Source organism: Rhincodon typus, chromosome 30 (genome assembly GCF_021869965.1).
Source record: "Rhincodon typus isolate 14 chromosome 30, sRhiTyp1.1, whole genome shotgun sequence".
Taxonomy (NCBI): domain Eukaryota; kingdom Metazoa; phylum Chordata; class Chondrichthyes; order Orectolobiformes; family Rhincodontidae; genus Rhincodon; species Rhincodon typus.
The window spans coordinates 14,201,942-14,228,860 of NC_063361.1; the positions used below are offsets into that span (position 1 = coordinate 14,201,942).

Sequence of the window (26,919 nt, forward strand, 5' to 3'; positions counted from 1 at the left end):
TCAGAGCTAGCAAAAACTGCAGATGCTGGAGTCGGAGACAATACAGTGTGGAGCTGGAGGAACACAGCAGGTCAGGCAGCATCAGATTTCTGAAGAAGGGTCCTGAACCAAAATGTCAACTTTCCTGCTCCTCTGATGCTGCCTGGCCTGCTGTGTTCCTCTAGCTCCCCACTGTATTGTATATGTGAAATATGCACTGTTGTTGGGGTTTGTGATCTGGGGAGATTTTGATTTAGTGTTAATGGCACTGAATTAGCAACCCAGAGGCATGGGCTTAATATGAGCAATGATGACCAGAGAGCTACCAAATTGCTGGAAAAACTCATCTGGTTGACCGTGTCCTTAAGGCAGGAAAGTCTGTCATACTTACCTGTCTAGCCTACATGTCACTCGAGAACCACATCCATACGGTTGTTTCTGAACATGAAAAGACATTGCAAGCCATTCATTTCAAGGGCATTTGGTGGGGGCAACGAATATTGGGCTTGCAAACAATGGCCACAGCTAATGAAATGATTCGGTTTTGTTTTGTATTGCAAATAGGGTGTATTAAAATGAGAGCAAAATACTGCAGATGTTGAATATCTGAAATAAAAACAGAAAATGTTCAACAAGATTCAAGATGATTAAGGTGTTTCTTCAAGAACAGTCAGAACTGACTTGAGACTTAACTCTGATTCTCTCTCCACAGGCACTGCCATACATGCTGAGTTTCTCCTGTACATTAACATTCCTCTGACAGGCATGTAGATAGCACCTAATGTGGTTGTGCTTGGCAACAATGTGAACAAGACCAAAATTCAACTAGTTAGGGCACTGGATGGTAAATATCGCTTCATTAGTTTTTGTGGCAGTTCACCAATGGATACTTTAATATTGCCATAGTCCTCAAATGGACGTAAAGAAAGAGCAAGATAGCTTTCTTGCATGCATATGAGATTGTGCAAAAGGGATTCAAAGATTGTGATCGCAACTTGTATTTTCCATCTGTTAGCTGTGGCTCTGTGGTAGCACTCTTCCTTCTGCAACAGAAGCTGCAAGATGCGAGTTCTACACTAGACCCTTGGACAAAAACAAATTAAGTGGGCACTCTTTACAGAGGGAGTGCTGCATTGTTGGAGGTACTGACCTACAGGTGAGAAATTTAAAGCAAAGCTCAGTCTGTGCTCTATGGTATATTTGAAAGATCTCAAGGGCAGGTGTTTACATTTGACATTGGTGTTCCAGTGGAGCTGCATGGACACCAACTTTGTGAAGTGGTACTTTGTGTCCTCCACAGTACTAGCACTACATCCACAAGGAAGAACGTGCCTCAGAAATAGCACAACTGGGCATCAAGAGAGTTTGGATAACTTCCAACTAATTTCAAATTAAGCCACGGTTTCCTCCGTGAAGATTTCTGTGGAGCACAACATAAACGCATTAACCATCCATACTCAACTGTGGGAGTGGTGGAATGCTACTCCTGCAGCAGTGGTACTGCACTTGAGGTCATTAGGAAACATCAGGGTAGACCACACATGGAGTGTTGTGTACAGCTGTGATCACTGTACTTACACAAGGATATAGAAGCAGCGGAAAGAATTTGGAGAAATTAAACGATTAAGTCCCAGCTTTGATTCAATGAGCTGTGAAGACAGACTAAAAAAACTCAATTTGTTCTCATCAGAAGATATAGGTTAGTGGGGAACAGAATCTGAGATGATATATAAAGTGGATTGTGAATATAAATGTAAATGCACTTGTTTGTGAACAGCGGTACAACAAAATGGAAAAGCCGGTTAAGGGTAACACAAGGTTAATTCGTACCAAGGGGGAAAGGTACAAATATTAGCAATGTCAAAAGACTTGGAATAAAGTGAAAACATACTCAGCTGCTGGAGGTGTACTTGTTGTATAGGACGGAAGGGTGTGACAGGGTTAATGCTGAGCACTGCAGTAAAGACTAAGATTGAGGTCTCTTTCATAGCATTTGTAACAACTGGTTGAATCTTAGAGATAGTAGGAACTGCCAATGCTGGAGAATCTGAGATAACAAGGTGTAGAGCTGGATGAACACAGCAGGCCAAGCAGCATCGGAGGAGCAGGAAAGCTGACCCTTCTTCACGGTCCAGACCCGAAACGTCAGCCTTCCTGCTCCTCCGATGCTGCCTGGCCGGCTGTGTTCATCCAGCTCTACACTGTGTTATCTATGGTTGAATCTGAGGTGTTTTTGTCTAGGTGTCAGTTTCACCGAGGGTTTCTCTCTTCCAGACCTACTGAAATCTCTTACCATATCTTCCTGAACTTGTCACATTGACTACTTACCCTGTCCCTCCCCATCTTCACCAAAAGTACCAGCTATGTCACCCACTCTCATCTCCCTCAATACCTCCCATTCCTTTTCTACCCACAATACAGCACTCAAAGTGGCTTGCCCAAAATTTGGTCTGTCGATTAGCCTTCATCTCAACTCTGACAGCCCTGAGCAGCTGACTGACCATGTCTAATACCCTGGACTGGTCTCAGAAACAGCCCCAACTTACTGTGCCAGGACTCCCTGAGCAAAGGTAATCAGTTTTGGCTTGACTAAGGACAGCAGACAACCTTGACAAACTTCCTGGCTTTTCAAGGCAATGCAGTACATCAGCCTGAGCTCTCTATCTGAGAGACAAAACAAGGCTGTAAGCGTCCGGTAGGCTCAAAGTGAGTTAGCGCTGAGAGAACAAGCAAACAGAGGTGCAGCCTGGTCCAGTTTGTGAACTGGGTGAACAAAGTGTCCTTGCTGCAGCACTACAATGATTGTTGATATTGTCCTGAGCTGCAGCATTGAATCATGGAAGCGTACTGTAAGTTGATTGGAGATGCACCGTGAGGGTTCTTAGAGCCTGGTACATCCAGATGCCAATGACCCTGGATGTGGGGTTAATATGGCTGGTGCCCTTGGAATGTGTCCAGAGAGGTTAGTGACCAGGTGTTTAAAATGGAGCAAACTGTGAGCTGAAGTCACCAGGTACCTCTCTGATGTCTATATCAAGAATTCTCAGCATCTAATTTGCTTGTGGCAGGTGGTAGGATGGGAAGATGCATAACAATGAGGTGATATATGCGACTAACAAGGTCATTAAAAAGCAGTAATCTCTCCAATTAGCAATTTGCCGCTGCCTAGTGAGAATCTCAACATAATGCCTGGAATTTAGTTAAATGATGCAATAAATTATTACAGCGTTGAAATAGATGCAGTTGGACTTTACACACAATTCTGCCACATTCCTCACCATAGCCCACATTATACATGCCCCTATAAGATTTCACCCTATATTCTTTTCCTGTTTCTATATTATTCCATTTCTAAAGCTGTAAACAAATCAATGAATGCCCTTAATCTGACACATCAGAGATTACATCAAGTTCCTTGTCGTCTGCGGATGATGCAATGGCTGAAGTTTTTAATTTTGAAACAAAGGTTAACAAAAGAGCATGACCAGGAAAAATAGAGGGCAAAACAAAAACATTAATCAAAAAGATAAGTACACAAGGAAAAAGCAATAGAAAGATATTCTGATAGGGAGAGATGAAGAGAGGTGGGAGAAGGCTCACATGGTGGGTAAAGATCAACCAGTTGGGCTGAATGGCCTGTTTCTATGCTGTATGTTCTATCTAGCTCTATGTTAAGCCAAGTTGAGTCTTACAGCGGGCTTTGGGTCATACTAAATTTTTCCTGTTTAACAAAACTTCTAACCAGGTTGAAAGGGAAGAGTATTTTTCCTGGTTCACTCATTACATATCCTGAGGAGAAGGCAAAACACTTTAAAGCCAATACATACTTACTGAGGTTGTAAAGAGGAATACGTGAAAGTCAATTTGCAAATAGCAAGCTCCCACAGTCACCCACGGGATATTTACCAGAAAATGTGTTTATAGTGATGTTGGTCATGGGATAAATATTGGCCAGGATGTTAGAGAGAACTTAGTTGCTCTTCTTCAAAATAATGGCGTGGGGTTTTTATGGTTTTGTGCTTGGGAAATCACGTCTCACAAACTTCATTGAGTTTTTTGAGGACGTGACCAAAATGATTGATGAGGGCAAAGGGGAAGATGTTGTCTACATGGACTTTAGTAAAGCCTTTGACAAGGTTCCGCATGATAGACTGATTAGTAACATTAGATCACATGGGATTCAGGGAGAGCTAGCCAATTGGATACAATATTGGCTTGACGATAGGAGATAGACAATGGTGGTAGAGCGTTGTTTTTTGGACTGGAGGACTGTGACCAAAGGTGTTCTGCAGGGTTCGGCGCTTGGTCCACTTTTGTTTGTCATTTAAAAAATGATTTGGATGAGAATTTAGTAGACATGTTAGTAAGTCTGCAGATGACACCACAATAGGTGGTATAGTAGACAGTGAAGAAGGTTATGTAAGATTACAAAGGGATCTTGATCAGTTGGGTCAATGGGCTGAGGAGTGGCAGATGGAGCTTAATTTGAATTGCATTCTGGTAAAATGAATAAGGGCAGGACTTGTACAGTTAATGGTAGGGCCCTGCATAGAGTTGTCAAACAGAGAGACCTAGGGATTCAGGTACATCGTTCTTTGAAAGTTACGTCACAGGTAGATAGGATGGTTAAGAAGGTATTTGGCATACTTGCTTTAATTGCTGAGACCATTGAGTATAGGAGTTGGAATGTCATATTGAGGCTGTACAGGACGTTGGTGAGGCCATTTTTGGAGTACTGTGTTAAGTTCTGGTCACCCTTTTATAGAAAGAATATTTTTAAATTGGAGGGCTCAGAAAAGATTTACCAGAATGTTGCTGGGACTGGAGGGTTTGAGCTATAAGGAGAGGTTGGATATGCTGGGACCTTCTTTCCTTGGAGCGCAGGTGGTTGAGGGGTAACCTTATACAGGCTTATAAAATCATGAGGGTCATAGCTAAGGTGAATAGCAAAGGTCTTTTCCCTAAAGTGGGGAGTTCAAAACTAGGGGGCATGTTTTTAAAGTGTGAGGAGAAAGATTTAAAAGGGACCTGAGGGACAACATTTTCATGCAGAGGATGGTTCGTGTATGGAGTGAACTGCCAGAGGAAGGTACAGTTACAGCATTTAAAGGACATTTGGATAGCTACATGAATAGTAAAAGATTTGGGGGTTAGGGATCAAATGCAGGGAGGTGGAACTAGTTCAGTTTAGTTTGGGAAACTTGGTTGGCATGGATAAGTTGGACCAAAGGGTCTGTTTCTGTGCTGTATGACTGCGTGACTCAAAGTAGAAAATCTAGTGAAGTGTAAATTTCTCAATGCATTGTGATACTGTCCTTTGTCCCAAACCAGTGGAGTATGATGCCTTATTTATTTTTTACATTGTGACAAAATCCTATTGAAGGTTTTTCAAATAAACCATGCACTAATAATGTTTTGGTATTCATTACCTGACATGCTATTCCTAGAATGCAGCAAAACTTCCTGTAGCCCTTTATAATTACACATATCTTCCCAGCAGCACTCTAAGAGTGACCAGTGTCCTTTATGGTGGTAGGAACCTTGCGATTGGCAGATCTCTGTCGTGTTGGAGAAAGCATCCATACAGCCATGTAATAAGGGTGAATTGATATTCTGGGGGTCCAGTAGTCTGGTAAAACAGGCAGAGAGTTGGGACTTGCACATGTAGCCTGTTGCTACACACTGTGGTCCGTCACAATAACATCTGATTTCACCTAGAAACAAAAGAGGTTCACATGAGAGAGGGCATTTAAGGAGGAAAATTGAAGACAATAAGTATTTTGGAGAAAACCAAACTCATTAGTTGAAGGGTAAAAACACAAAACCCTTGAATAATATCTTCAGATCACTCAGAATGTTCCTCTTGTCTATTGAGGAACAATGAAATATTAACAATTCACATACAATGTGCCCTTCCTCTCCTTCTCATTGGTGACTACCATTAGCATTTCTACCTACATCCCTCCCAGTTGTGGCTCCCCACCCCAATCCTCTGTATCTGTCTACTGCCCGTAAAAGAACCACTCCATCAACATTTCCACCCAGTCTCAATCACTGCTCCTCATGGTGGACTGACTCTCACCCCAGCAGGGGCAATCACTCCTGGTGACATTGCTGGGGCCAGACAGCTACCTGTCATTCACTTAGCTGCAATTTTCAGAGGCAAGACATTCTCCTATTTGGGAGTGGTAGCCAAACCCGGAGTCATTTATTTGCCATAAATTCAGGTTGTGGCTTTTCATTCTTACTTCTCAGATTTTACAATCAACCCAGCCTTACCAGACGTAGCAGGAAGGTGGAATTGAGGCTAAAATCAGATCCGTGACCATTTTACTGAATGGCATAGCAGGCTTGAGGGAATGAATGGCCTCCTCCTACACTGAACCCGTGTGTTGACAGTGTTCCTAGGGAGAGAGTTCTGGAATTCTGTCACCCTTTGTGTAAAGAGATGCTGTTTAACTGCACTACTTTACCTAACTCTAATTATAAGGCTGTGCCTCTGTTCTGGCCTATCCTACACAAGGAAATAATTTCTTTCTATCTCCCCTTTCAAATCCTTCAGACATCTTAAACACCTCAATTCAAGCATATCTTAATCTTCCATATCCAAGGGAGGAAAGTGGAGTTTTTGCAACACATTCTTGTAAATTAACTTTTCAGCCCTGGTATTGATTTAATGAATCTGTCCACTGCCTTCTCTAAGGCAACTATCTAGTTCCACAGATACAGTGCCCAGAGCAATACTCCAGATGGGGTCTAGCCAGAACTCTGTGCAGCTGTGATATAACTTCCGACCCTTTGACTGCCAGCATCTTGAGACAAAACTGAATAATCTATTACCCATTGTGATTACTTTTTGTTCCAGTCCACCAGATCTCAAGTGACTTTTGTAATTCAACCTATAAATCTCCAACTCATCCACGGTTCCTAGATTCTCAACAATCCTTTTTCTCATACTCTGTGTTCAAACTGCCTCAGCATTACACATTCACATACATATCAATAACTCTTTGCAACTTTCTGTTCCCATTTTTGCTGTTTACCATGTCGTCAAGCTTTGTTATCATGAACAAGGTGAACCACACAGCCTCCTGGTCTATCATTCAAGACAATTATCATTACAGAGATCTGTGGATCCTCATATCCTAGGCATCGCTGCTTCCATTCTGAGGATTTACTGGCCACCAATTTCTACTAAAACTCATTGACTCCCACAGTTACCTGGACTATACATCCTCACACCTGCTTCCTGTAAGGACTCCATCCCACTTTCCCAGTTTTTCCGTCTCTGTCATATTAGTTCTAATGATGTCACCTTCTGCGGTGCTTGGGAGATGGGCGGCGAGTCCACATTTTTCCTCACTACTGTGAGGATTCCCCACTACTGTGGTTGACAGGGCTTTTTAGCCATGTCCGACACATTTCCGCCCTCACCCCCCTTCATCCCTCCCACAACAGTGATAGGGTCCCCCAGTCCTCGCTCACCACCCCACCACCAACGTCCACATTTAAAAGATCATAAGATGCCATTCCCACTACTTCCAACAGGATACTACCACCAGACAAATTCCCCTCCCCTCCCTTGTCAGGCTTCCACAGGGACCATTCCCTCCAGGACACTCTGTTCTATTCCTCTTGCACTCTCAATACCTCCCCACATCCCCATGGCACCTTCCCCTGCAATCGCAGAAGGTGTAAGCACCTGCCCGTTTACTTCTTCCCTCCTCAGTATCCAAGGCCCCAGACATAGCTTCCAGGTGAAGCAGAGATTTTACCGGCACTTCACTCAATCTAGTTTACTGTGTTCTCTGCTCACCATGTTGTCTCCTCTACACTGGGGAGATGAAACACAGAGTGGGTGACTGCTTGCTGAACACCTATGTTCTGTGGGCAAAAATGACCCTGAGCTTCCAGTTGCCTGCCACTTCAACAAACCACCATATTCCCTTCTCAGGCTTACTGCAGTGCTCCAGCAAAGCTCAGCATAAGAAGAACAGCACATTATTTTCTACTAGGGGACACTGCAGCCTTCAAAATTCAATATCGAGTTCAACAATTTTAGAAACTGTGTACCTCGTTCCATTTCCTTACCCTTGCTTACCATCGTCCATCCCTTTGCCTGCCCATCTTTCTGAATCTCGAGGCTCCATCTTCACCTATTCATCTACTTCCCCTGACCCCATCCAACCCACACACCCCCTTCCATCTTCAGCACACATGTCACCTTTTCATGGTTACTATCAATGCTGAAGAGGGGTCACTGGACTTAAAATGTTAATTCTGTTTTTTTCCTACAGGTGCTGCCAGACCTGTAGAGTTTATATAGCAATTTCTGTTTTTGCTTTAGAACTTCAGCATATGCAGTTCTTTGTTTTACCCTATCTAAACCAATGGGTTGCCTCAATTAACAATAAATGCATGTGAGAAATTGCATAACTATATAATAGAAATAGCCAGCAGTATGGGGATTGAACCCATGCAATTGGTATAATTGTGCACTATAATCTAAGAATCTCAGCTATCCAAGCCCTAGTTCAGCAGGTAGCATAATGTGTTTACTCAATTCGACATTGAGACCGCTCAAAGTTAACTTCAACTTTTCATCATACAAAGCAAACATATTTCATGTGCTCCTAAATCAATTAAACCTGGTTGGAAATACCACAGAACTCTCTACAACAACACTGAACATCAAACTAAAGTTCAAATAAACTTCTTGAATTGTTAGAATATTAAACTCACAACCACAAGGAGTATTTCAGTTGAATAGCAATAGATCCATTTACAGGGAGGCTAGATAAAATGTAATGGCAAGAATGAAGTAGAAAGGTTCGGCTGAGAGGGTTAGCTGACATAGGGTGGGAATAATCCTGTGTGGAGCATAAGCGTGGACAGTTTTTTCAAATGACCTGGCTCAGTGCTATATATTCTGTGAAAACCTATGTAAATTCTGATATCTCCATCCGAATACTTGAACTTCCTCGAAGACACATCGTCAGTCAGGGTGATCTGGTCTATTAGGGTCAACTACCACTTCCTTACAGAGTGCACACCTTCAACTAAGTGTATCAAATTCTAGTCTGGGTACCCCAACTGGAAAGGTGCCCAGTATTCAACACAGGAATGCAGCATTCAATTTTAAACATGTGTTTTAATGCAAGTTTGGAATTTTCACTGTTCTTATAATTGCCAGCATATCTATCTGTGATTAGTTTGAAAGCCAGGCCAGGAACTATATGCAACTATGCTTAAGGTATGCAAGTTTTCACTTTGTTGCAAAATCTTAAATTGTCAGTTTGTATTTAATAAATAAATGCAACATCTTCTACAGAGAGACTCTGGGATCCCAAATATGTCAGTAACTAGCTTGGAAAATGCTAAATATACAAGTCACACCTCATTATTTACCTTGAAGGTAAGTGGTTTTGGCTTTGTATCAACATGAATAATACAACGTAAGGATATAGGCTCACACCACTTCATCTTCCCATCAGATGTAAATCAATTCTCATGTTCCTGATCAGCCAAATTGCTGGTCATTGCATCTGAACTTGTAGTGAACTCTCTTGGACTCCTAGCAAAGACTTGCAGGTCCTCAATCTTCCTACCTCATGGACATTCACTTGCTTGCAGGAGGCACAGGGTAACTGGTTCACATTTAGAAAGTCTCTGACACGTTAGCTAAAAGCCACAGCTTACAGCAACTGGGGAAATAAACTGGCTTTTTTTGGACACAAGGTTATTTTTTACTTTTGAGAAAAGGAGAGCACCTTCCTTTCTGGAGGTCTAATAGCTTTTCACCAAATAATCACACCCACAACTTCACACAGCCACCTGGGAGCCAAGTGCATGCTTGTTGACAGGCATATGGCTATTGTCATCAACAAACCATTCCACAGAGCTGTCAGCTACTTCTTGCTGGTCGAAACTCATTTTTTACACCCCATGACTCCAGCTCACTGGCAACTAAAACTTCCCTATTGATTGAACAAACAGCACTGTAAGCAACACTTAGAATGTCAGTAACCTGCTTTTATAAAGTGCAGTAATACTTTACACAATCCTCAGTTTCCATTTTCCAGTTCAACCCACAATCAAAACTACAAAAATATAAAACGATACAGCCTTGACAATGACCTAATCTTTTAAGAACTAATTGTGGGACATGGGTGTCACTGGCTAGGCCCAGCATTTATTGCCCATCCCTAGTCACCTTTGAGAAAGTGGTGGCGAGTTGTCTTCTTGACCCACTGCAGTCCATGTTCTGTAAGGAGTGAGTTCCAGGATTTTGACCCAGAGACAGTGAAAGAACGGCGATATATTTGCAAATCAGGATAATGAGTGGCTTGGAGGGGACTTGCAGGTGGGTGGCATTCTAGGAAAGGGTGTAGGAAATGTAGCGTGATATAGTTTTTCAGCAGTTATTCTTCATATGACAAGTCGATGAGCTTAGTTAACTTGTTACAGTGACGTACTAGATGGATGTGAGATGCTCCTTGGAAGGTAAGATCAGGCAAAGATTGGTGCAGTGGGATCTAGACCAGCCATATGAATACGATAGCTACAAGTGCAGGTCAGAGGCTGAGAATTCTGTGTTGAATAACTCTATCCCTTATTCCCCAATGCCTGTTAACAATGGACAAGTCAGGAATCAGATGAAATACTCTCCACTCTCTGGATGAATGCAGTTGCATCAACACTCAAGAACCTCAACACCAATCAGGAGACAGTAATTTTTCATTGGCCAACCCTCTGTCTGTTCTATTGCAATTTCTTTTCAAACGTGACACTTAAATAGTCAAGAGCAAAAGTGACAGACTTTACGTGTCTGAAATTTTCAAGTGTGTAGCATGCATTAGAGCAAATTTGTTACATACATAGATACCAAACAGGTTGCCTTAATAGTACTTCTCATATACTTGCATTGACATTGCACCACAAGATGTTAGAGTGCAGGGCGTTCAAAGTTCTTGGCTCTGTTGTTTTCACACTAGCATCAACCTTATTGAAATAAAAAGGTTAAAGCTTCTTCCATTAGACTCGCAAGATGAGATTTGGATAAGGGCATTAATTTTTTGTAAATTGACCTTTCATGGCTCAATTTCACTTTTTATGGAAATGAACAAACTATTCATCAAACATTATCTCACAATATAAATCTAAAACTGCCTCATTTCAGACGGAGTCCTATTTCCCAGTATTTTCATTACCATTGATTTACTTCTTTGGTGACTAACACATTTCAAAATGGAGGAGCACATATTAGTTACATACAGAAGCGCCTGGTTTATCATAATATCTCATGTTATGAATATGGCTGCTGCCTTGAAGCTTCTTATTATGACTATGATTCCAATTCCAAAAAAAAATGCAGAGAGAAAGAGTCCAGCCTCAACTAGTCTGTCTTTGAACATTCTGTTAGTTGATGCTTTCAAAAAATGATATGGAGCCCTCATTATAACGCACCAACCAATCAAAACTGAGGGGAGTTACTGATTTTGATCTCCACTGAGTCCAAAAACATCCACAGAAGCTTTGCTTTTATGTAAATATTTTTAATCATTCTGTTCAGATGTGTTATGATGCAACTCTAAAGCAGGCTCACTTTAACATACTAGGAGAAAATTCACAATTTTTTGTAATTGTATGGAAGACAAATGGAGATTCTAATCATTCTGTGCTTTGGCTATTATTCGAGCCACTTTGAATGATCCAGTAATGAAGAGAAATAAAAGCATAAGACTCTACAAGTGACCCAAACAAATTCCTTGTGTTTTCTGTTGTCCACACCTTGCATCTATAGTTTCTTTCTCTCTCCAAAAGCTCACTTTGTGAAGTTATGGATAGATAACTGGGATAGCTGCTCCCTCTTCCCCTCATCCCAGCTTTTTGTATACCTTGTACAGAGAGTACAGTGACATATGGAAATGTATCACATTCCCTAATCTAAAACACTAAATACAATAACATACAGAAATGATGAGCAGGAAAAGAGCAACTGGTCAAGCCTGGCCCATACTCATGATGGTTGGAACATCATGGCTAGACTTCCTAACTATTAACTGCCCTCTAAGCCTATCTCCTTGGAGAAACAAAAGGAGAAGTGACATAATACTCTGAAAAATGTTTCCCTACTTTGTTCAGGGATCAAAACAAACCTGGATCACCATGTGTTATTTCGAAAGCTCCTTATCTTCTACATGATCCAATCTCTGCATCAAGGACCATCCAGTTCCCTCTTGAAGTTATCAGAGAGTCAGCACCAGCCACAACACATTCCATAGTCTCACTATGATCAGTGATAACACTTATCTGTCTGGGATAAGAAGAACTGTCTAACATCCAGTCCATTCTTACCCTGTTACAGTTCAGTGTCTTGTGCTTTTGAGAGAAGAAGGCTCAAAACTCTGCTAGTGTAAATTAACGAACATTTATTAACTATTTACATGGACATGGTTCAGCAGGAATTTGTTCGAAGATCATTCCCTCAGGTCACAGTTCCATGTGATCTGATAACGCTGATGATACACTCAAGCTGTGAGCATAGCGTCTATTTACCCTTTAACCTACAGTTTAAACATATGTCCCCAGATACCCCATAAGACCAATTTGCTGTTTCTATCTCATTTGCAGCCGTGTATTTTCAAAAGATACTTTTTCTTTGAATTTTATCTTTCTGTAATAAATTAATGATTTAAAAAAGGTGTTTCAAATGATGGTCAACATTTGTTTTTATCCTCCATATAAGAGGAGACAACTTTAGATGAGATATTGACCATTCAGTCCACTGAGCATGCTCTACCATAGCTGATCTGGGTGTGGTCTCAACTCCACTTTCATGCCTGTCCTTCACAACTTTGACTCCCTTAACAATCCAAAATCAATCTAACTCGCCCTTCAATAAATTCAATGATTCAGCTTCAAGTGCATTCTGGGGGAAGAACATTCCATGTACTACTGACTTTTTGAGAGAAAGAAGTTCTCCTCATCTCAATCGTAAATAGGAGGCTTCTTATTCTAAAACTATATCCCTTAGTTCCAGTTTCCTCCACAAATGGAACCAGCCTCCAAATATCCACCCTAGCAAGTGCCCTCAGGATCTTATATATTTCAAATATTACTCCTCAATCTTCTCAACATCAACATCATCTCTGTTGACTGCATTAGATCAGATATGGTCACTGATTCATGCAGTATGGAAACAGACCCTTCAGTCCACCTCATCCATGCCGACCATGTTCCCAAACTAAATTAGTCCCACCTGCCTGCATTTGGTTTGTATTCCTCCAGACCTTTCCAGTTCATATACTTATCCAAATTTCTTTTAAACGTTGTAACTGTACCTGCATCCACCACTTCCTCTGGCAATTCTTTTCACACATTAAACACTCTCTGTGTAAAAAAGTTGCCCCTCATGTCCTTTTTAAATCTTTCTCCTTTCACCTAGTTTTGAACTATCCCACTTAGGGAAAAGACCTTTACTTGTTGCCCCTCGTGGTTTTATAAACCTCAACTTGCTATGCTCCAGTAAAAAAAGTTCCAGCCTATCCAGCCTCTCCTTATAACTCAAACCCTCCATTCCCAGCAGCATCCTAGTAAATTCTTTTCTGAACTCTCTCCATTGAAACTTGACTTTTATAATTGAAAACATGTTCAAAGAGTGAAAAACAAATACGAATTTAATACAAGTCCAATCATGTCTTGTTAATCTATTTACTAATTTATTATTATCTGTTATCTAAGTAAAGTTTATATTGTCTCCTTCTGTGTTAACTTTTTCTTGCATTTTGCTTCTAGAAGCTCAGGAGGATCCTGTGAAGATTTGACATTTCACCTATGCTTCCTCCTTGATGAGGACTTTCTGGAATCTACTCTAACAAGACAGTAGAAATATACAGGGGAAAATAAGATGCAACTATTCATCTGAGCAACTGAAACAAATCAGAACATTTTCAAAGAAACATTGTTTGATATGGTCACTCTTTCCTATAAAAAAGCTTATGTGATCAGATAAGTCATTAAGTGCAAGGTGTATTCAACGCTTATGAGAGTCTGAGAAAATACAAATATAAATCAGTGATGAAATGATTCAAAATTTGAAATTTAAAAGCTTTAAAATTGTAACAGTGAGGAAGCTCACTTAATGCTATTTGACATTATTGATATAAAATAAAGAATTGTGGATACTGGAAATCTGAAACAAAAACAGAAATTGTTGGAAAAGCTCAGCAGGTCTAGCAGCATCTCTGGAGAGAAAGCAGAGTTAACATTTTCAGTCCAGTGACCTTTCTTCAGAACTTCAGATGCTGCCAAGCATGCTGAGCTTCTCCAGCACTTCCTGTTTTTGTTTGGCATTGTTGATGTAGCGGCAAACAACAAGGTAGAGATGGAAATAGTGCTGTAGGCCTTCATTTTAACTGAAACTAGAAGAGAAAGATTGCATCAAAACCTTACAATAAGAATCAACTCTATGCATGATTTTTATTGTCCAAAGACAGAAAATAATTCAAAACTTAAAAGTCAGGGAAAACGTTAAAAACACCAAAGTCACTAACTGAATTCTTTCTGTAAAATTCGCTTAAATTATATCAGTGGACATGAAGGGATCAAAAAATCCTTGGCTGTGAGGACCAACAATTGCAATGGGGTATTAACTACAGCTCATCTCCAATGCTCATACTACTGGGATTTGTGATGGAAAATACCAAATCTGCAATGGGCCAGCTGGTGCCAACCCTATTGTTAGCATATCCTGGGTACCTGCCCTGACCTTGGCTGAAATTGGCTGATTTACCACAGCACAGGGACTTTGTCTGTTCATCTCTTTTCTCTGAGCAATGAAGGAACAGTGAAAACCTCAGTGCTGTACTTGGAACCTTTCAATTTTTGGTGAGGTTACTATCACAAAGTTATCCATTACAAAGTTATTTATTAAAATAAATTAATGCCTCTTTTAAAATATCCATTGAAAGAAGGGGTTCATACAATAATGTGATAATTGTATTTAAGGAACATCTCAAGATCCTTTCTGAAAGACATAATCACCCCTATCCACCGATACATAACAGAGTTTAAACTATACTTTCCTAAACTAGAAAGGGGATTCAAGAAGAAGCATATAGTATATCTTTGTGTTTCACTTTAAAAAATAATTATAGCTAAAATGTCAAAAACCATATCTATGTATGTTGGTATCAAAGGAGATTGAAAAGGTAAAATTTTAAATTTGACATACAGCAAGGTGCAGGCCTTTCTTGTGACCTTCTGCAATATACCAGTAAAATTGATAGCTGGATGAAAAGTTTGGAGAAACCGAGAGACTCATGACCTCATGATACATTTGAGCGAATAACATAAAACTATTTAAGAAGGAGCTATAAGGGAGAAAGAAAATGAAGAATATGCTGCTATGGTTAGATGAAATAATGTAGCAGGAGGTCAGATGGACTGAACTGCCTGTTTCTTTATTATAAAGTCTAATATGATTCTATGTAATCTGAATGACACTTGTTGAGTCTTTTTTATTGTGAGGGGAACTCGTTTTTAGAAATTGTTTCTTTCAGTTCTACTTTTCTTATTGCTAGAACTTCTTTTTAAAATTCATTCATGGGATAAGGCATCCCTAATTGCCCTTCAGAAGGTCAACCCCTCAATCAAGTAAAGAGGAATTCCCATCAATTGGGATCCTGGTGCATTTTGTCAAGAGCTTATCAGGCCAAGAACTTGGGCATCACCAGCTGGCTGCTTAGAGCAGTCACTGGCAGGATCCTCTCCTTGTATGAACTGAGGAGCTGAATGCACATCTGACCATCCTTCTCAGCTCTTTCTGCCCTACAGTGGGTCATTATCCTCTATAATGAGACAAAAGGAGGAATTGAGTGAGGGATGAAAGTGGCTGACACAGTGTTTAGTGCTGGTGCAGGTGAAGGAAAGCTGGTGAGGTGTCCTGAGTGAGTGGGAGATGCAGAGGCCATAGTCTGGAGGGATTGGGTGGATGAATGTGAGCAAGGGAACATGTTGCATGCAATGCTGACAGTGTGAGGGCAGAAGCCTCGGCAAGAGGTGGGTGAAGTAGCAGAGATAGAGTGAGTGTGACCTGGCAGAGAGAGAATGGTGGCAGGAGGATCAAATTGTTGGCCGATCCTCAGGATGGTTGAGACTGCATTGATCTGGGTGCCAGCCTTGCACCAGGCAGGCAGGGTCTGGTCCTGGGGATAAGGACGGTCTTCCTCCATATCACTCCATTCATCAGGACCCCCGGGACCTTGTCCACAAAGTGGCACACCAATTCACAGTTTGTCAGGGCAGTTGTAACAAGCTGTGGAGGACAGCTCAAGACTGCCAGCAGTTGATCAGGTGTACAATAGGCTTTTAGACTTAACGCCAATGTCAGGAATCCCAGGATGTCTTGGCAATGGTGAGTACTGTCACTTAGTGAGCGGGAGAATCAGGAGAGCTTTGGATGAGAGGGGCATCATAGGGGCATGGTACCTAGTTACTGACTCAGGTTTGGAACAATAGTGTGCAAAAACTCATACAGAGAAACCCTCTTTGAAATTCAAAGATAATGACACTCAGCCAATTTCTAAAATAGTTCAGTGTCAATTAGTAACAGTCATCCCTTTATTCAGAGGGGATCCCTGGCCATAATAATGCTTAAAAAATGCTTTGATTCTAATGTTGCCAAAACTCCATGAAGGAGTTTTATCTGCTGCCTGCCAAATTCACACTAATTGAACAAAAAATATTCCCAGGCAATTGTCTTGGCTACAGTCATGGCAGATTTACCTTCATCTTTATGGATGAACCACGGGAGCAGAGATGATCACCTAAAATATTAAAGTAACCTATGCTCGAGCACATGCAGGTGTGGAGTAATGGATACAAATATATCTTTCAGCATTCTGCATGCTGTCCCCTGTGCCAACATTTCTGTTGCTTTAACAGTTAATCTGCAGGAAACAAAAGGGGAAATCACAATTGCTGGGGAACCAAAAAACAACCTATCAATACATGAACAGGTTAACATTTTGATTGTGATCAAATCTTCAGTTTAAATGTTTTCTTTCAAATGTTTATTGACCTGCTGCGCATTTCCAATTTTCTTATTATTTAAGCAATTGCTTATCAACAATATTAATTCTCAGAGATAAGCTGACTTGATTTTTTTCAACATTGAATTTTGGTTGCTGTGGCCATTTGTCAGATGATTGTTGGAAGACAAAATGTTCCCAATGTGAAAAGGAAATGTAATTTCAAATATATATTAGTCTTTTGTATTAGGAATTTCCATTAAAGAAGCTTTCACTGTGTGCCTATTTTCAAATATATATCCAAGATAATACCTTAAGAAATTACATCTAAAATATGCTGATATTTCTATTTACTTTTGTATTTATAGTTTTATGTATTTATATAATTTCTATGAAATGTTAGTTCATGATATCACCATAATCTTCTAATGGGTTCATCTGATTTTTATTTCAGCTTTATTTTGAAGGCAATATTTTTGTGTTCAATGAGAAAGCAAAAATGAATAATTTTCACTTAGTTTCAGTATTGTATAGGGTGTCTGTCCTCTGTGAACTTGGTTGGTTCTATCCAAACTCAATTCAGTTTGCATTTACAGTCATTGGAGAGTTGAAACATCCCCTGGTCAGTCTGACATCAAGAGTGAACTACCCTTCTAGCTCACTCTGCCAACACTGCCCTTGACATTTTATTTAAATAACTGTATTCTAACCTAACTTTACAGAATATATTCACAGAGCTAATAATTTCATATTTTGCTGCAGCTGCCTGTCTTTATCATGTTCTGTTCTTGACTTGACAGTGGCACTTTCTGACGAAAAGGTCTTCCTCAAGAATGACCATGAAAAGGCCACCGACCCAATTAAACTGGCTTCTTTTGCACTTTACAATTTCTCCTGTCGTGGATTTTGACTCTTCCCATTTAAGTTACTGACAGAAGGGTCGACAGAACCATGTCTTGTTTCCCACAATTATTCCATGAGGAGACCTTGGAATCTGAGATGGACACGATGAATGTCACTGCCTCGACACCTTTGCCAGCTGAAAAAGAGCGTGAATTTCTTCCAAGACATTCCGAGTGCAAGAAGTGAGCTACTGTGTGTTACACACTGCCCATATCCGAGGCAGAGTTGGAGGAACATGATCCGGTGCTAATACATCCGAAGAGGACCTCCAAGGAAAAGAACTGGCCTATGTCCTTGTAACGAGGTGAGCCAGCTAGACCTCATAGAATATAATTCCCTAACTGGAGCAGATTAACAGCCCCAATCAGGGAGCTGTGGCTGACACATAAGAACAGAAGTGTCAGACATCCTGTCACTCTGAGAGCAGGATCAGTGTCAAGGACTTTCCATGTGCAAATAAAGGGTGACTTGGTGATACCGGCCTCTGTGGAGTTATTTCAGTTCTCATGTAGATGTAGGTCAGCGTTGGGTCTTCAGCTCCCTGACTTGACCGTTTTACCCCATCTCATCACCACAGGATCCACTGTGTCGTCTGGAGTACTTAATTGACTCATGAACAAAAAACTTACTCAGCAGATATATTTCTAGTTAAGAAGCAGTTTAAAAAGATGTTTGATCACTCATTGTGAATTTCACATCTTAGACAGACATTATATTATTTGTTACACGATGTATTATTCTGCTGCTAAAGTGCAGCAGAGTCACTGTATTCAAAAGATAAATGTGAACATAGGTTGAGATCAGTTAGGATTCAACTATTAATTGATGAGTGTGGTAGAAGGTGGGAAGGTGCTTTCAAATATCAGGCTACAGTTCCAAAGAATGCAATAAATAGAAGACCGATCTCTTGTTGAGGTTTATTTGTGAGACTTTAAAGTATGAAATGTGACAAATATAGGGGAGGTGATGGCCTAGTGGTATTATTGCTGGACTGTTAATTCAAGATCCAGGTAATGTTCTGAGGACCCAGGTTCGAATCCCGCTAAGCAGATGGTGGAATTTGAATTCAATAAATATTTGGAATTAATCATCTAATGATGACCATGAATCCATTGTTGATTGTCGTAAAAACCCATCTGGTTCACTAATATCCTTTAGGGAAGGAAACTGCCATCCTTACCTGGTCTGGCCTTCGTGTGACTTCAGACCCACAGCAATGTGATTGACTCTTAACTGCCCTCTGGGCAATTAGGGATGGGCAATAAATGCTGCCTGGCCTAGAGATGGCCTCATTCCATGAATGAATAAAAAAGACTCAGTTCCAGGGTTTATGATAAAAGAAAGAACCTGAACAAGTTGAGCTATAACAGCAAAATGGACTATCTTTTAAATGGTAAAAAATTGCAGCACACTGCTGTGCAGAGGGACTTGGGTGTCCTTGTGCATGAATTGCTAAAAGTAGGATTGTAGGTGCAGCAGGTGATTAAAAAGGCAAATGGAATTTTGTCTGCCATTGCTAGAGGGATGGAGTTTAAAAACAGGGGGGCTATGCTGCAGCTGTATAGGGTCCTAGTGAGGCCACACCTAGAGTACTGTGTGCAGTTTTGGTCTCCTTACTTGAGAAGAGATATACTAGCACTGGAGGGGGTGCAGAGGAGATTTACTCGGTTGATTCCACAGTTGAGAGGGTTGGATTATGAGGAGACACTGAGTAGACTGGACTTATACTCATTGGAATTCAGAAGAATGAGGGGAGATCTTGTAGAAACATATAAGATTATGAAGGGAATAGATAAGGTGGAGGCAGGGAGGTTGTTTCCACTAGCAGGTGAAACTAGGACTAGAGGGCATCGCCTCAAAATAAAGGGTAGTAGATGTAGGACTGAGGTCAGGAGGAACTTCTTCAGCCAAAGGGTTGTGAATCTGTGGAATTCCCTGCCCAGTGAAGCGGTTGAAGCTACCTCGCTGAATGTGTTTAAGGCAAGGCTAGATAAATTTTTGAACGGTAAAGGAATTAAGGGTTATGGTGAGCGGGCGGTAAGTGGAGCTGAGTCTCAAAAAGATCAGCCATGATCTTATTAAATGGCGGGGCAGGCTCGAGGGGCCGGATGGCCTTCTCCTGCTCCTAGTTCTTATGTTCTTATGTTCTTATGAAAGGTATAGTATGTCTCTTACAGCTTCAGACCATCTCAATTTCTGCACATCTACTGAATTACTATTAAAATTATAACTGTAACATTGGGAAACACAAAGGGCAATTTGTATATTTCAAGCTTCTACAAATGATATGGAGATAACTGAGCAGATAATCTGCTATAGCAGTGTTGGTTAAGAAATAAATATTGTCCAGAACACCAGGAGAACAGACTGATTTTTGATTCTAGTCAACTGATTACTCTGAAAGATCCTAGGTTTATGATCTCTCCTGATCTCCAGCAGCACAGCTTTCCTTTATGACTGCAATGAACTGCCAGACTGGATTATGTGGTCAGGTCACTGGCATGGTGCTGAATGCACAGGCTACAGGCTGAGAGGTGAAACAGTTACCAAGAGATAAGGTTGTCTGTAATCTTTAGTGACATTGCTCACAATAGTGAGGCTGCAATGCTGCTTTAAAATGATTTACAGATATATGAAGATAGGCAGAAAGATGTAATTTCAGATATTTCAACCTATATTTCTCTGTTAGCTATGAACAATGCAATATTGATTTTATTCCTGAGTCAGGCAATTCCTCATAATCTTCTCAGATCTCTTAATGTGGAATAGCTGTACACCCCTGCCTCCTTCTAAATGGTGAAAACCCATGTTTCAACTATGGCCAATCTGAAGAATTTACCCATTCTCCCACAATATTCTCCTCTGGATATAACATTGAGTTACATAAGGATGTCAGCTGAGTTCTTTCTAAATCAGACCACTCTGAGCAGGAGGCTGTGGAGAGGATCACATCTGCCAAATGTCTGCCCCTCTTCCCCGGTTTTGTTTGTGCCCAGCTGTCATTAGAGAGGGAGCACACATTGCCCACCAATGCTGTCGAAGGCTGAAAGAGAGGTGGGCATTGTGGGGGTTACAGTGCCTTATCGTGTCCTCCAACACCATTTTGATTAAGTCCTTTCATGTTCTCCCTACCCCCATTCTTTGCCTTGATGGTTTGCATTGCCCAGGATGGGCTTTGCATGTAAATGTTTAATTAGTTACATGGGTGATTACTGGTGGTAGTTAGGAGCTAAGAAAGGCAAACAAAAGTCACAGTGATTTGGTGGTGGGAAAGTCGTTCAGTTGTGTGTGATAGCACTTCCAATATGAAGAGAAGAAAAACGATAAGGCAGACCCAGTACCCCTATTCTGGGTTACGTTTCTGCCGAGGGAGCACACAGTGTCCACCTACGCTCTCGATGACTTAAGAAAAAGGTGGGCCCTGTGAGGATTAGAGTGCTTTATTTCCCCCTTCAAGTCCTTTTCCATTTAGCCCCTTCCTGCTGTCTCAACCCCTCCCTCATTTTGATGAACTGCATTCCCTAAAATGGGAGTTGCTTGTAAATATCTAATAGGTTAAGTGTGTGATTTACTGGTGGTGTTGGTTCATAGTTTAAAACAAGAAAAAAAATGTCATGCTGATTCAATGGTGGGAAAGTCGACTTCTGGATATAAAAAAAATTCTTAAAGCAGACCGAAAGCGGTCTTGTGGTGCAGTGGTAGAATCCCTACCTCTGAGCTAGGACCCTGGGTTCAAGTCTTGCCTATGTAGAAGTCTTGCCTAGAAGTGTATAATAACAACTCTGGAGCAGGTTGATTAGAAAATATAAAGTGGATACGTGGAGAAACCATTCAGTTGTGCATAAGAGCACTTCCGGATATAAAGGTGAAAAGTTAAAGTGGACCCAGAAGGCTCTTGTGGCACAGTGGTAATGTCCCTACCTCTGAGCCAGGAGACCTGGATTCAAGTCCCACCTGCTGCAAAAGTGTGTGATAACACCCCTGTGCAGATTGATTAGAAAATATATAAAGCAGACCCAAAGATAGATTTGCAGAACTGTCCATCCTAGGCTTGGACTGGCCTATGTATGCGATTTGTGGCTCTGTTTTAGTCATTGTCATAGAATCATATAGCACGAAACAGACTCTCAGTATAACTATTCCACATTGACCATGTTCCCAAACTAAACTAGTCCCACCTGCCTGTGCTTGGCCCATATCCCTCCAAACCTTTCCTATTCATGAACTTATCCAAATGTCATTTAAACACTGTAACTGTACTTGCATCCACCAGTTCTCTAGCAGTTCATTCCATACACAAATCAATCTCTGTGTAAAAAAAAATTGCTCCTCATGTCCTTATTAAATCTTTCTCTTCTCACCTTAAAACTATGCCCCCTAGTTTTGAACTCCTCTACCCTGGGGAAAAGACCCTGGTCATTCACCTTACCTATGCCCCTCAGGATTTTATAGACCTCAATAAGATCACCCCTCAGCCTCCTACGCTCCAGTGAAAAAAGTCGCAAACTTTCCAGTCTATTTTTATATCTCTGGTGTTCAGCAATAAATGATGTTCCTTTTCTGCTGTGTTTCCTGAGTTATTTTATGGCTACTATTGAACTAGGTGGGTTTTTACAACAATCAAAATGTTTGCCATGAGCCTAGCTTTTTATTTCAGATTTTTATTGAAATCAAATTTTACCATATTCCACAGTGGAACTTGTCTCAGACAGTCACATGAATCCATGGGAGATGACATTTTATTACAACTTGTCTCATGTCAGTCGAAGTTTCTGGATTACTAGTCATTTGATATTACCACTGCTCCATCACTTCATTCATGGAATGTGGCATTAACAACAAGGCCAGCAGCTATTTTCTAATCCTGAATGCCTTTGAGAAAGTGGTGGTGAGCCATCTTCTGTAGGTTATTTGGGTGTAGGCACACCCACAGTGTTGCTAGTACCCAATGGGTTAAACAGTGCTACAGAAATCTGGTGTCCTTAGAGTCACAGTTGCTGTTGAAGGAGCCTTTGTTGTCTTTAGAGCCCCACGTTTGGAAGGTGCTATTGAAGCATTGCTCCAATGCACCTTGTAGATGCTACACACTGCTGCCATTGCACATCGATAGTGGAGGGACTGAATGTCTAAGGTGGTGGAAGAAGTGACAATTAAGTGGGCAGTTTTGTCCTAGAAGGTGATAAATTTCTTGAGTGTTGTTGGAGCTGCACTTATCTGTCACACTCTTGACTTGGGGCTTGTTGATGGCGGCCAGGCTTTGGATAGTCATGAGGTGAGTCACTTGCTGCATAATTCCCAGCTTTGGCCTATTTTGTAGCTATAGTATTTACATAGCTAGTCCAGTTCTGCTCCTGGACAAAGTGAACCGTAATGCTACTGAATGTCAAAAGGTGATTGTTAATATTCTCTCTCATTAGAAATGACCTTTGTCAGCTGGCACTTACATGAATGAATGATCTTGTTTATTTGAAACTGCTCATATGAAATGTTTCTGCCAGTTTACCTCCTATTTTTCCGTTATAACTAGACACGAGAAGGTACTGAAGGGTGAAGAAAGATTCTGTGATCTGAAAACTAGAAATAGGGTCGCCAGTCAGCAGAGTTTGAACAGTTCACTGGGCAAATTGAATAAATAGGAAGCTATTAAAGGTTGCCTACACACTGCATTTCTTTCATCCCCTGAAATTTTCTCTCCCTCTCTCCCAACATTAACAATTTCTTACACTCCTTGCCAGAGATCAAGATCATAGACAGTAAAAGAATCCATGGGAGATGGCATTTTATTACAACCCAAATATCTCTTTCACTTTGGGTCTCCCATTTCTAAAGTTGTTTAGGTTTTCTTACTATTTATCATCGACTTTCTCCTCACATACACACATTGCATGGTTAGAATCAAGTCACATGATATCGTTTATTTTCTATTCATTTATTGTAATGTTAGCATCACTAGCAGTTACTTTCTATTCTTGAGAAAGTGGTGGCGAGCTATCTTCTGCAGCCTATGTGAATGTAGGTACACGCACAGTGCTATTAGTACCCAATAGGTTAAACAGTCGCTACAAAAGTCTGCTCTCCGCTCTTTAGTAGAAGTGTTAACTGGTCTAAAATGCCTTTGTTAAAATAGTGGAATTTTATATGAACGAATTAATGCATCTGTAACCAATATCCCACAGCATGACTTCGTTCTAATCATCAGTGAACTTCTTGCACAGCTTCTCTTCATTAGTGGGTGTAATCAAGGGCACTACAAGATGTGGAGGAGAAGTCATTGTAAAAGCTATCCAACTTCCTGCAAAGTGATGTTCCTGCAGAGTAATTTCTCCTAAGTGTATCTCAGAGGAAAACCACTTTGATATTGGAAGCAAGCCCTGGGAATTTTATTCTCTGCTTCTCATTGCATGTCTATCTCAGAAAGTGAAAATGACAGCAGCAAAATCCTCCGAAATTCCAAAAGTATTCTGCCCTGACTTCAGATGCCCCGTCTACCTCAGCTAGCACTAAATCCATTCTAAGTCATAGTCCGCCATCTAAACAATGAATTGTCCAGAAACCTGAACATGGTTGCTCGTTACCTTGGTCAGTAAATGGTACGAATCATACTGACCTAGAAAGTTCTTGTTTTGATACCAACCAGCTCTGACTAAGATCTCAGTCAGGGCAGCGTTGGGATGCTATAGTCAGTTCTCATGCCTTACAGGAATATATTGACATCTGTGGGTGTGCACTACAAAATTCACGAGAATGATCTTGAAGCTAAAAGGGTTAAATTCTGAGCTACATTTTGTGAATTAGCTTCATATTCCCTTGAGAAAGAAGATTAAGCAGTAAGCTTGTTGATTTTTTTTTAAAAAAGACAGTTAAATAGTTTTCGACAGAAGACAGAGAGAAACTATTTCCTGTGGTGTGGGAGTCCGGAACAAAACAGCAGAACCTTAAACATGGAGCTTGAGCATTCAGAGTGATGTCAGGAAGCACTTTGTTGCATAAATCAGTGGAAATGTTAGCATTTTAACAAGCAGGTAGTCAACAAATGCTCTCAAACAAGTAGGGCATGTAGGGAAGTGCCAGGAGATGCATGGGAGCCATAAATGGATTCAATAATTGACTAATTATCTTACTGACCCAGTTGGCCATACCAGTTTGGAATCGTTTACGGACGTTTGAATCCATCATTCTTATCTTGTTCAAACCTGGAGGCTGCTGGCATCACTGCAACAGTAAAGCAAACAGACTGATGCACCTCTAACCTTTTGTTTATTGGACAGATAACAGGCAATGATATTAATGGAAACATTTACCCCATGCAATTTGACGCTTGTTCACGTTCACAGTGCCTTGAAAATCCACTGTTTTAACTATACACTGCTCACTTAGCAACTTGTAATAACAAGACTAATCATTTGGTTCAAATCTTCAAGAATGTCATTTTGAAATTTATACTCTCTGTGTACCATCACCTAAAGTGCAATGATATAGTGTGAGTACTGAAAATTCCTACGTTAGTTTGTAAAATCCTTTGGAATAGATAACATCTTTCCAAGCATGTCTTGAAAGGGAATTGGGTGGTGTAGTGTAATTAGATCACTGCCCTGGGATCCGATTTCAATTTTTCCCCAAATGGATAAATAGTGTCCTCTCCCAGCCAACCATAAGGGTCCTGATAAAAATGAGTTTGAGTCATCTGTTTCACTCCAGTTCCTTGTGGGGTCCACATATGCAATCTTAGCAGATTCTCCTGGCATTTGAACAAGGCAGCATTCCAAATTTCCTGCTCAATCTAGGAACTTGGCAATTAGGAGGTTATAAGTTTGCCAAGAGCAAACTGGAACGGACTCCAGACATCCCTTGGTCAGTCTTCGCCAGTGTTGCACAGAACACAGTACAAATCAAATACTATTTCACCACTCTCATTTAGGTTAGGATCATATGAAGTCCCTTCGATTAACAGCAGGTTCCAAAGCCTGCGCATGAGGAGTTTGCAACAGGTGCCAGACCTATAGAACTGTACATTTCATGCAGTCTGCTCCTGGTAAAGATTCAAAGAATAAATGCCAATATCTTTGCTGCAAAATGAATCAGTTATGCCAACACTTGCCAGCTGAATATGTTTACTCATGTTAAACACTCTGCACAGCCCCACAACCTGCAGCGGGGGGTCCAGGCAACAGTTGGATTGATGGTGTGACCAGACAGGAAAGCATCTTCAGAAGCTGCTGTGCATCCCAGAGACAGGCACTTTACAGCTGATCCATACTCTGCCTGGTTTGTAAAATATTTCATATCAACCAATGTAAATATTAAAAATGCTTTCTATACCCCAAACACTAAAATCTTTCATCTTGATGGGGACAAAAATTCATAAACTAGATGCTTTAAATTAATGCAAAGTATAGATATGGCTAAAGTAAGCAAACTATTTAATTTGTATAATGATTGCAGTACTAGAGGGTGCTGTAACATCATTTAGAACATTTTTGGAGAGGATTAAGATTAGAAAGCCTGCTTTATCAGAGACTCCTAAAGCATGTAGCTGGTTTTATGAAAATTAGTATTTTTTTTAAAGGAACTCAAATCGATAACGGTCGAGAAGTGATTTTGCGATTTTGCAGATCAAGTATATGTTAATAGTATTACTGCACTTTTTTAAAGCATAATAATGGACAGAAATTAGGGATCTAAATTTAACATCGTTGTAGGCCTAAAGTGAGACAATCAATTTGGCAGGAGAGAGGCCTGCACCCTGTATTCATGGGTATCAGGGCCACAAGTAAATTGGGTCAGGGGCTTTCTTTATTCAGAAACTTTGTTGACTGCCCAAAATTATTTCTGACCCATGATAGTAAATTGGTTTGCCCCAGTCAGATCTAATTATGAACAAGTTTCTATTGACAGTGTTTGGCTTGGAATTGCTAAATCCGTGGTCCCTAAATGGGGCACCAGGAGAAAATACCCCAAAATGGTTGTGTTTACAGATTTGGAAGGAGCAAGAGGCCTTCTTCAG

General features: G+C 40.7%; 1 protein-coding gene across 1 annotated transcript in view; it reads right to left on the minus strand.

The window, feature by feature from the left end:
- LOC109912176 (BMP and activin membrane-bound inhibitor homolog) overlaps positions 1-26,919 on the minus strand; it is a 47,628-nt gene that overhangs the window by 14,927 nt on the left and 5,782 nt on the right. Inside the window, exon 2 of the mRNA XM_048614633.1 lies at positions 5,409-5,693. Coding sequence (XP_048470590.1) covers positions 5,409-5,693 — 285 coding nt within the window. The remainder of the gene's footprint in view (positions 1-5,408; positions 5,694-26,919) is intronic.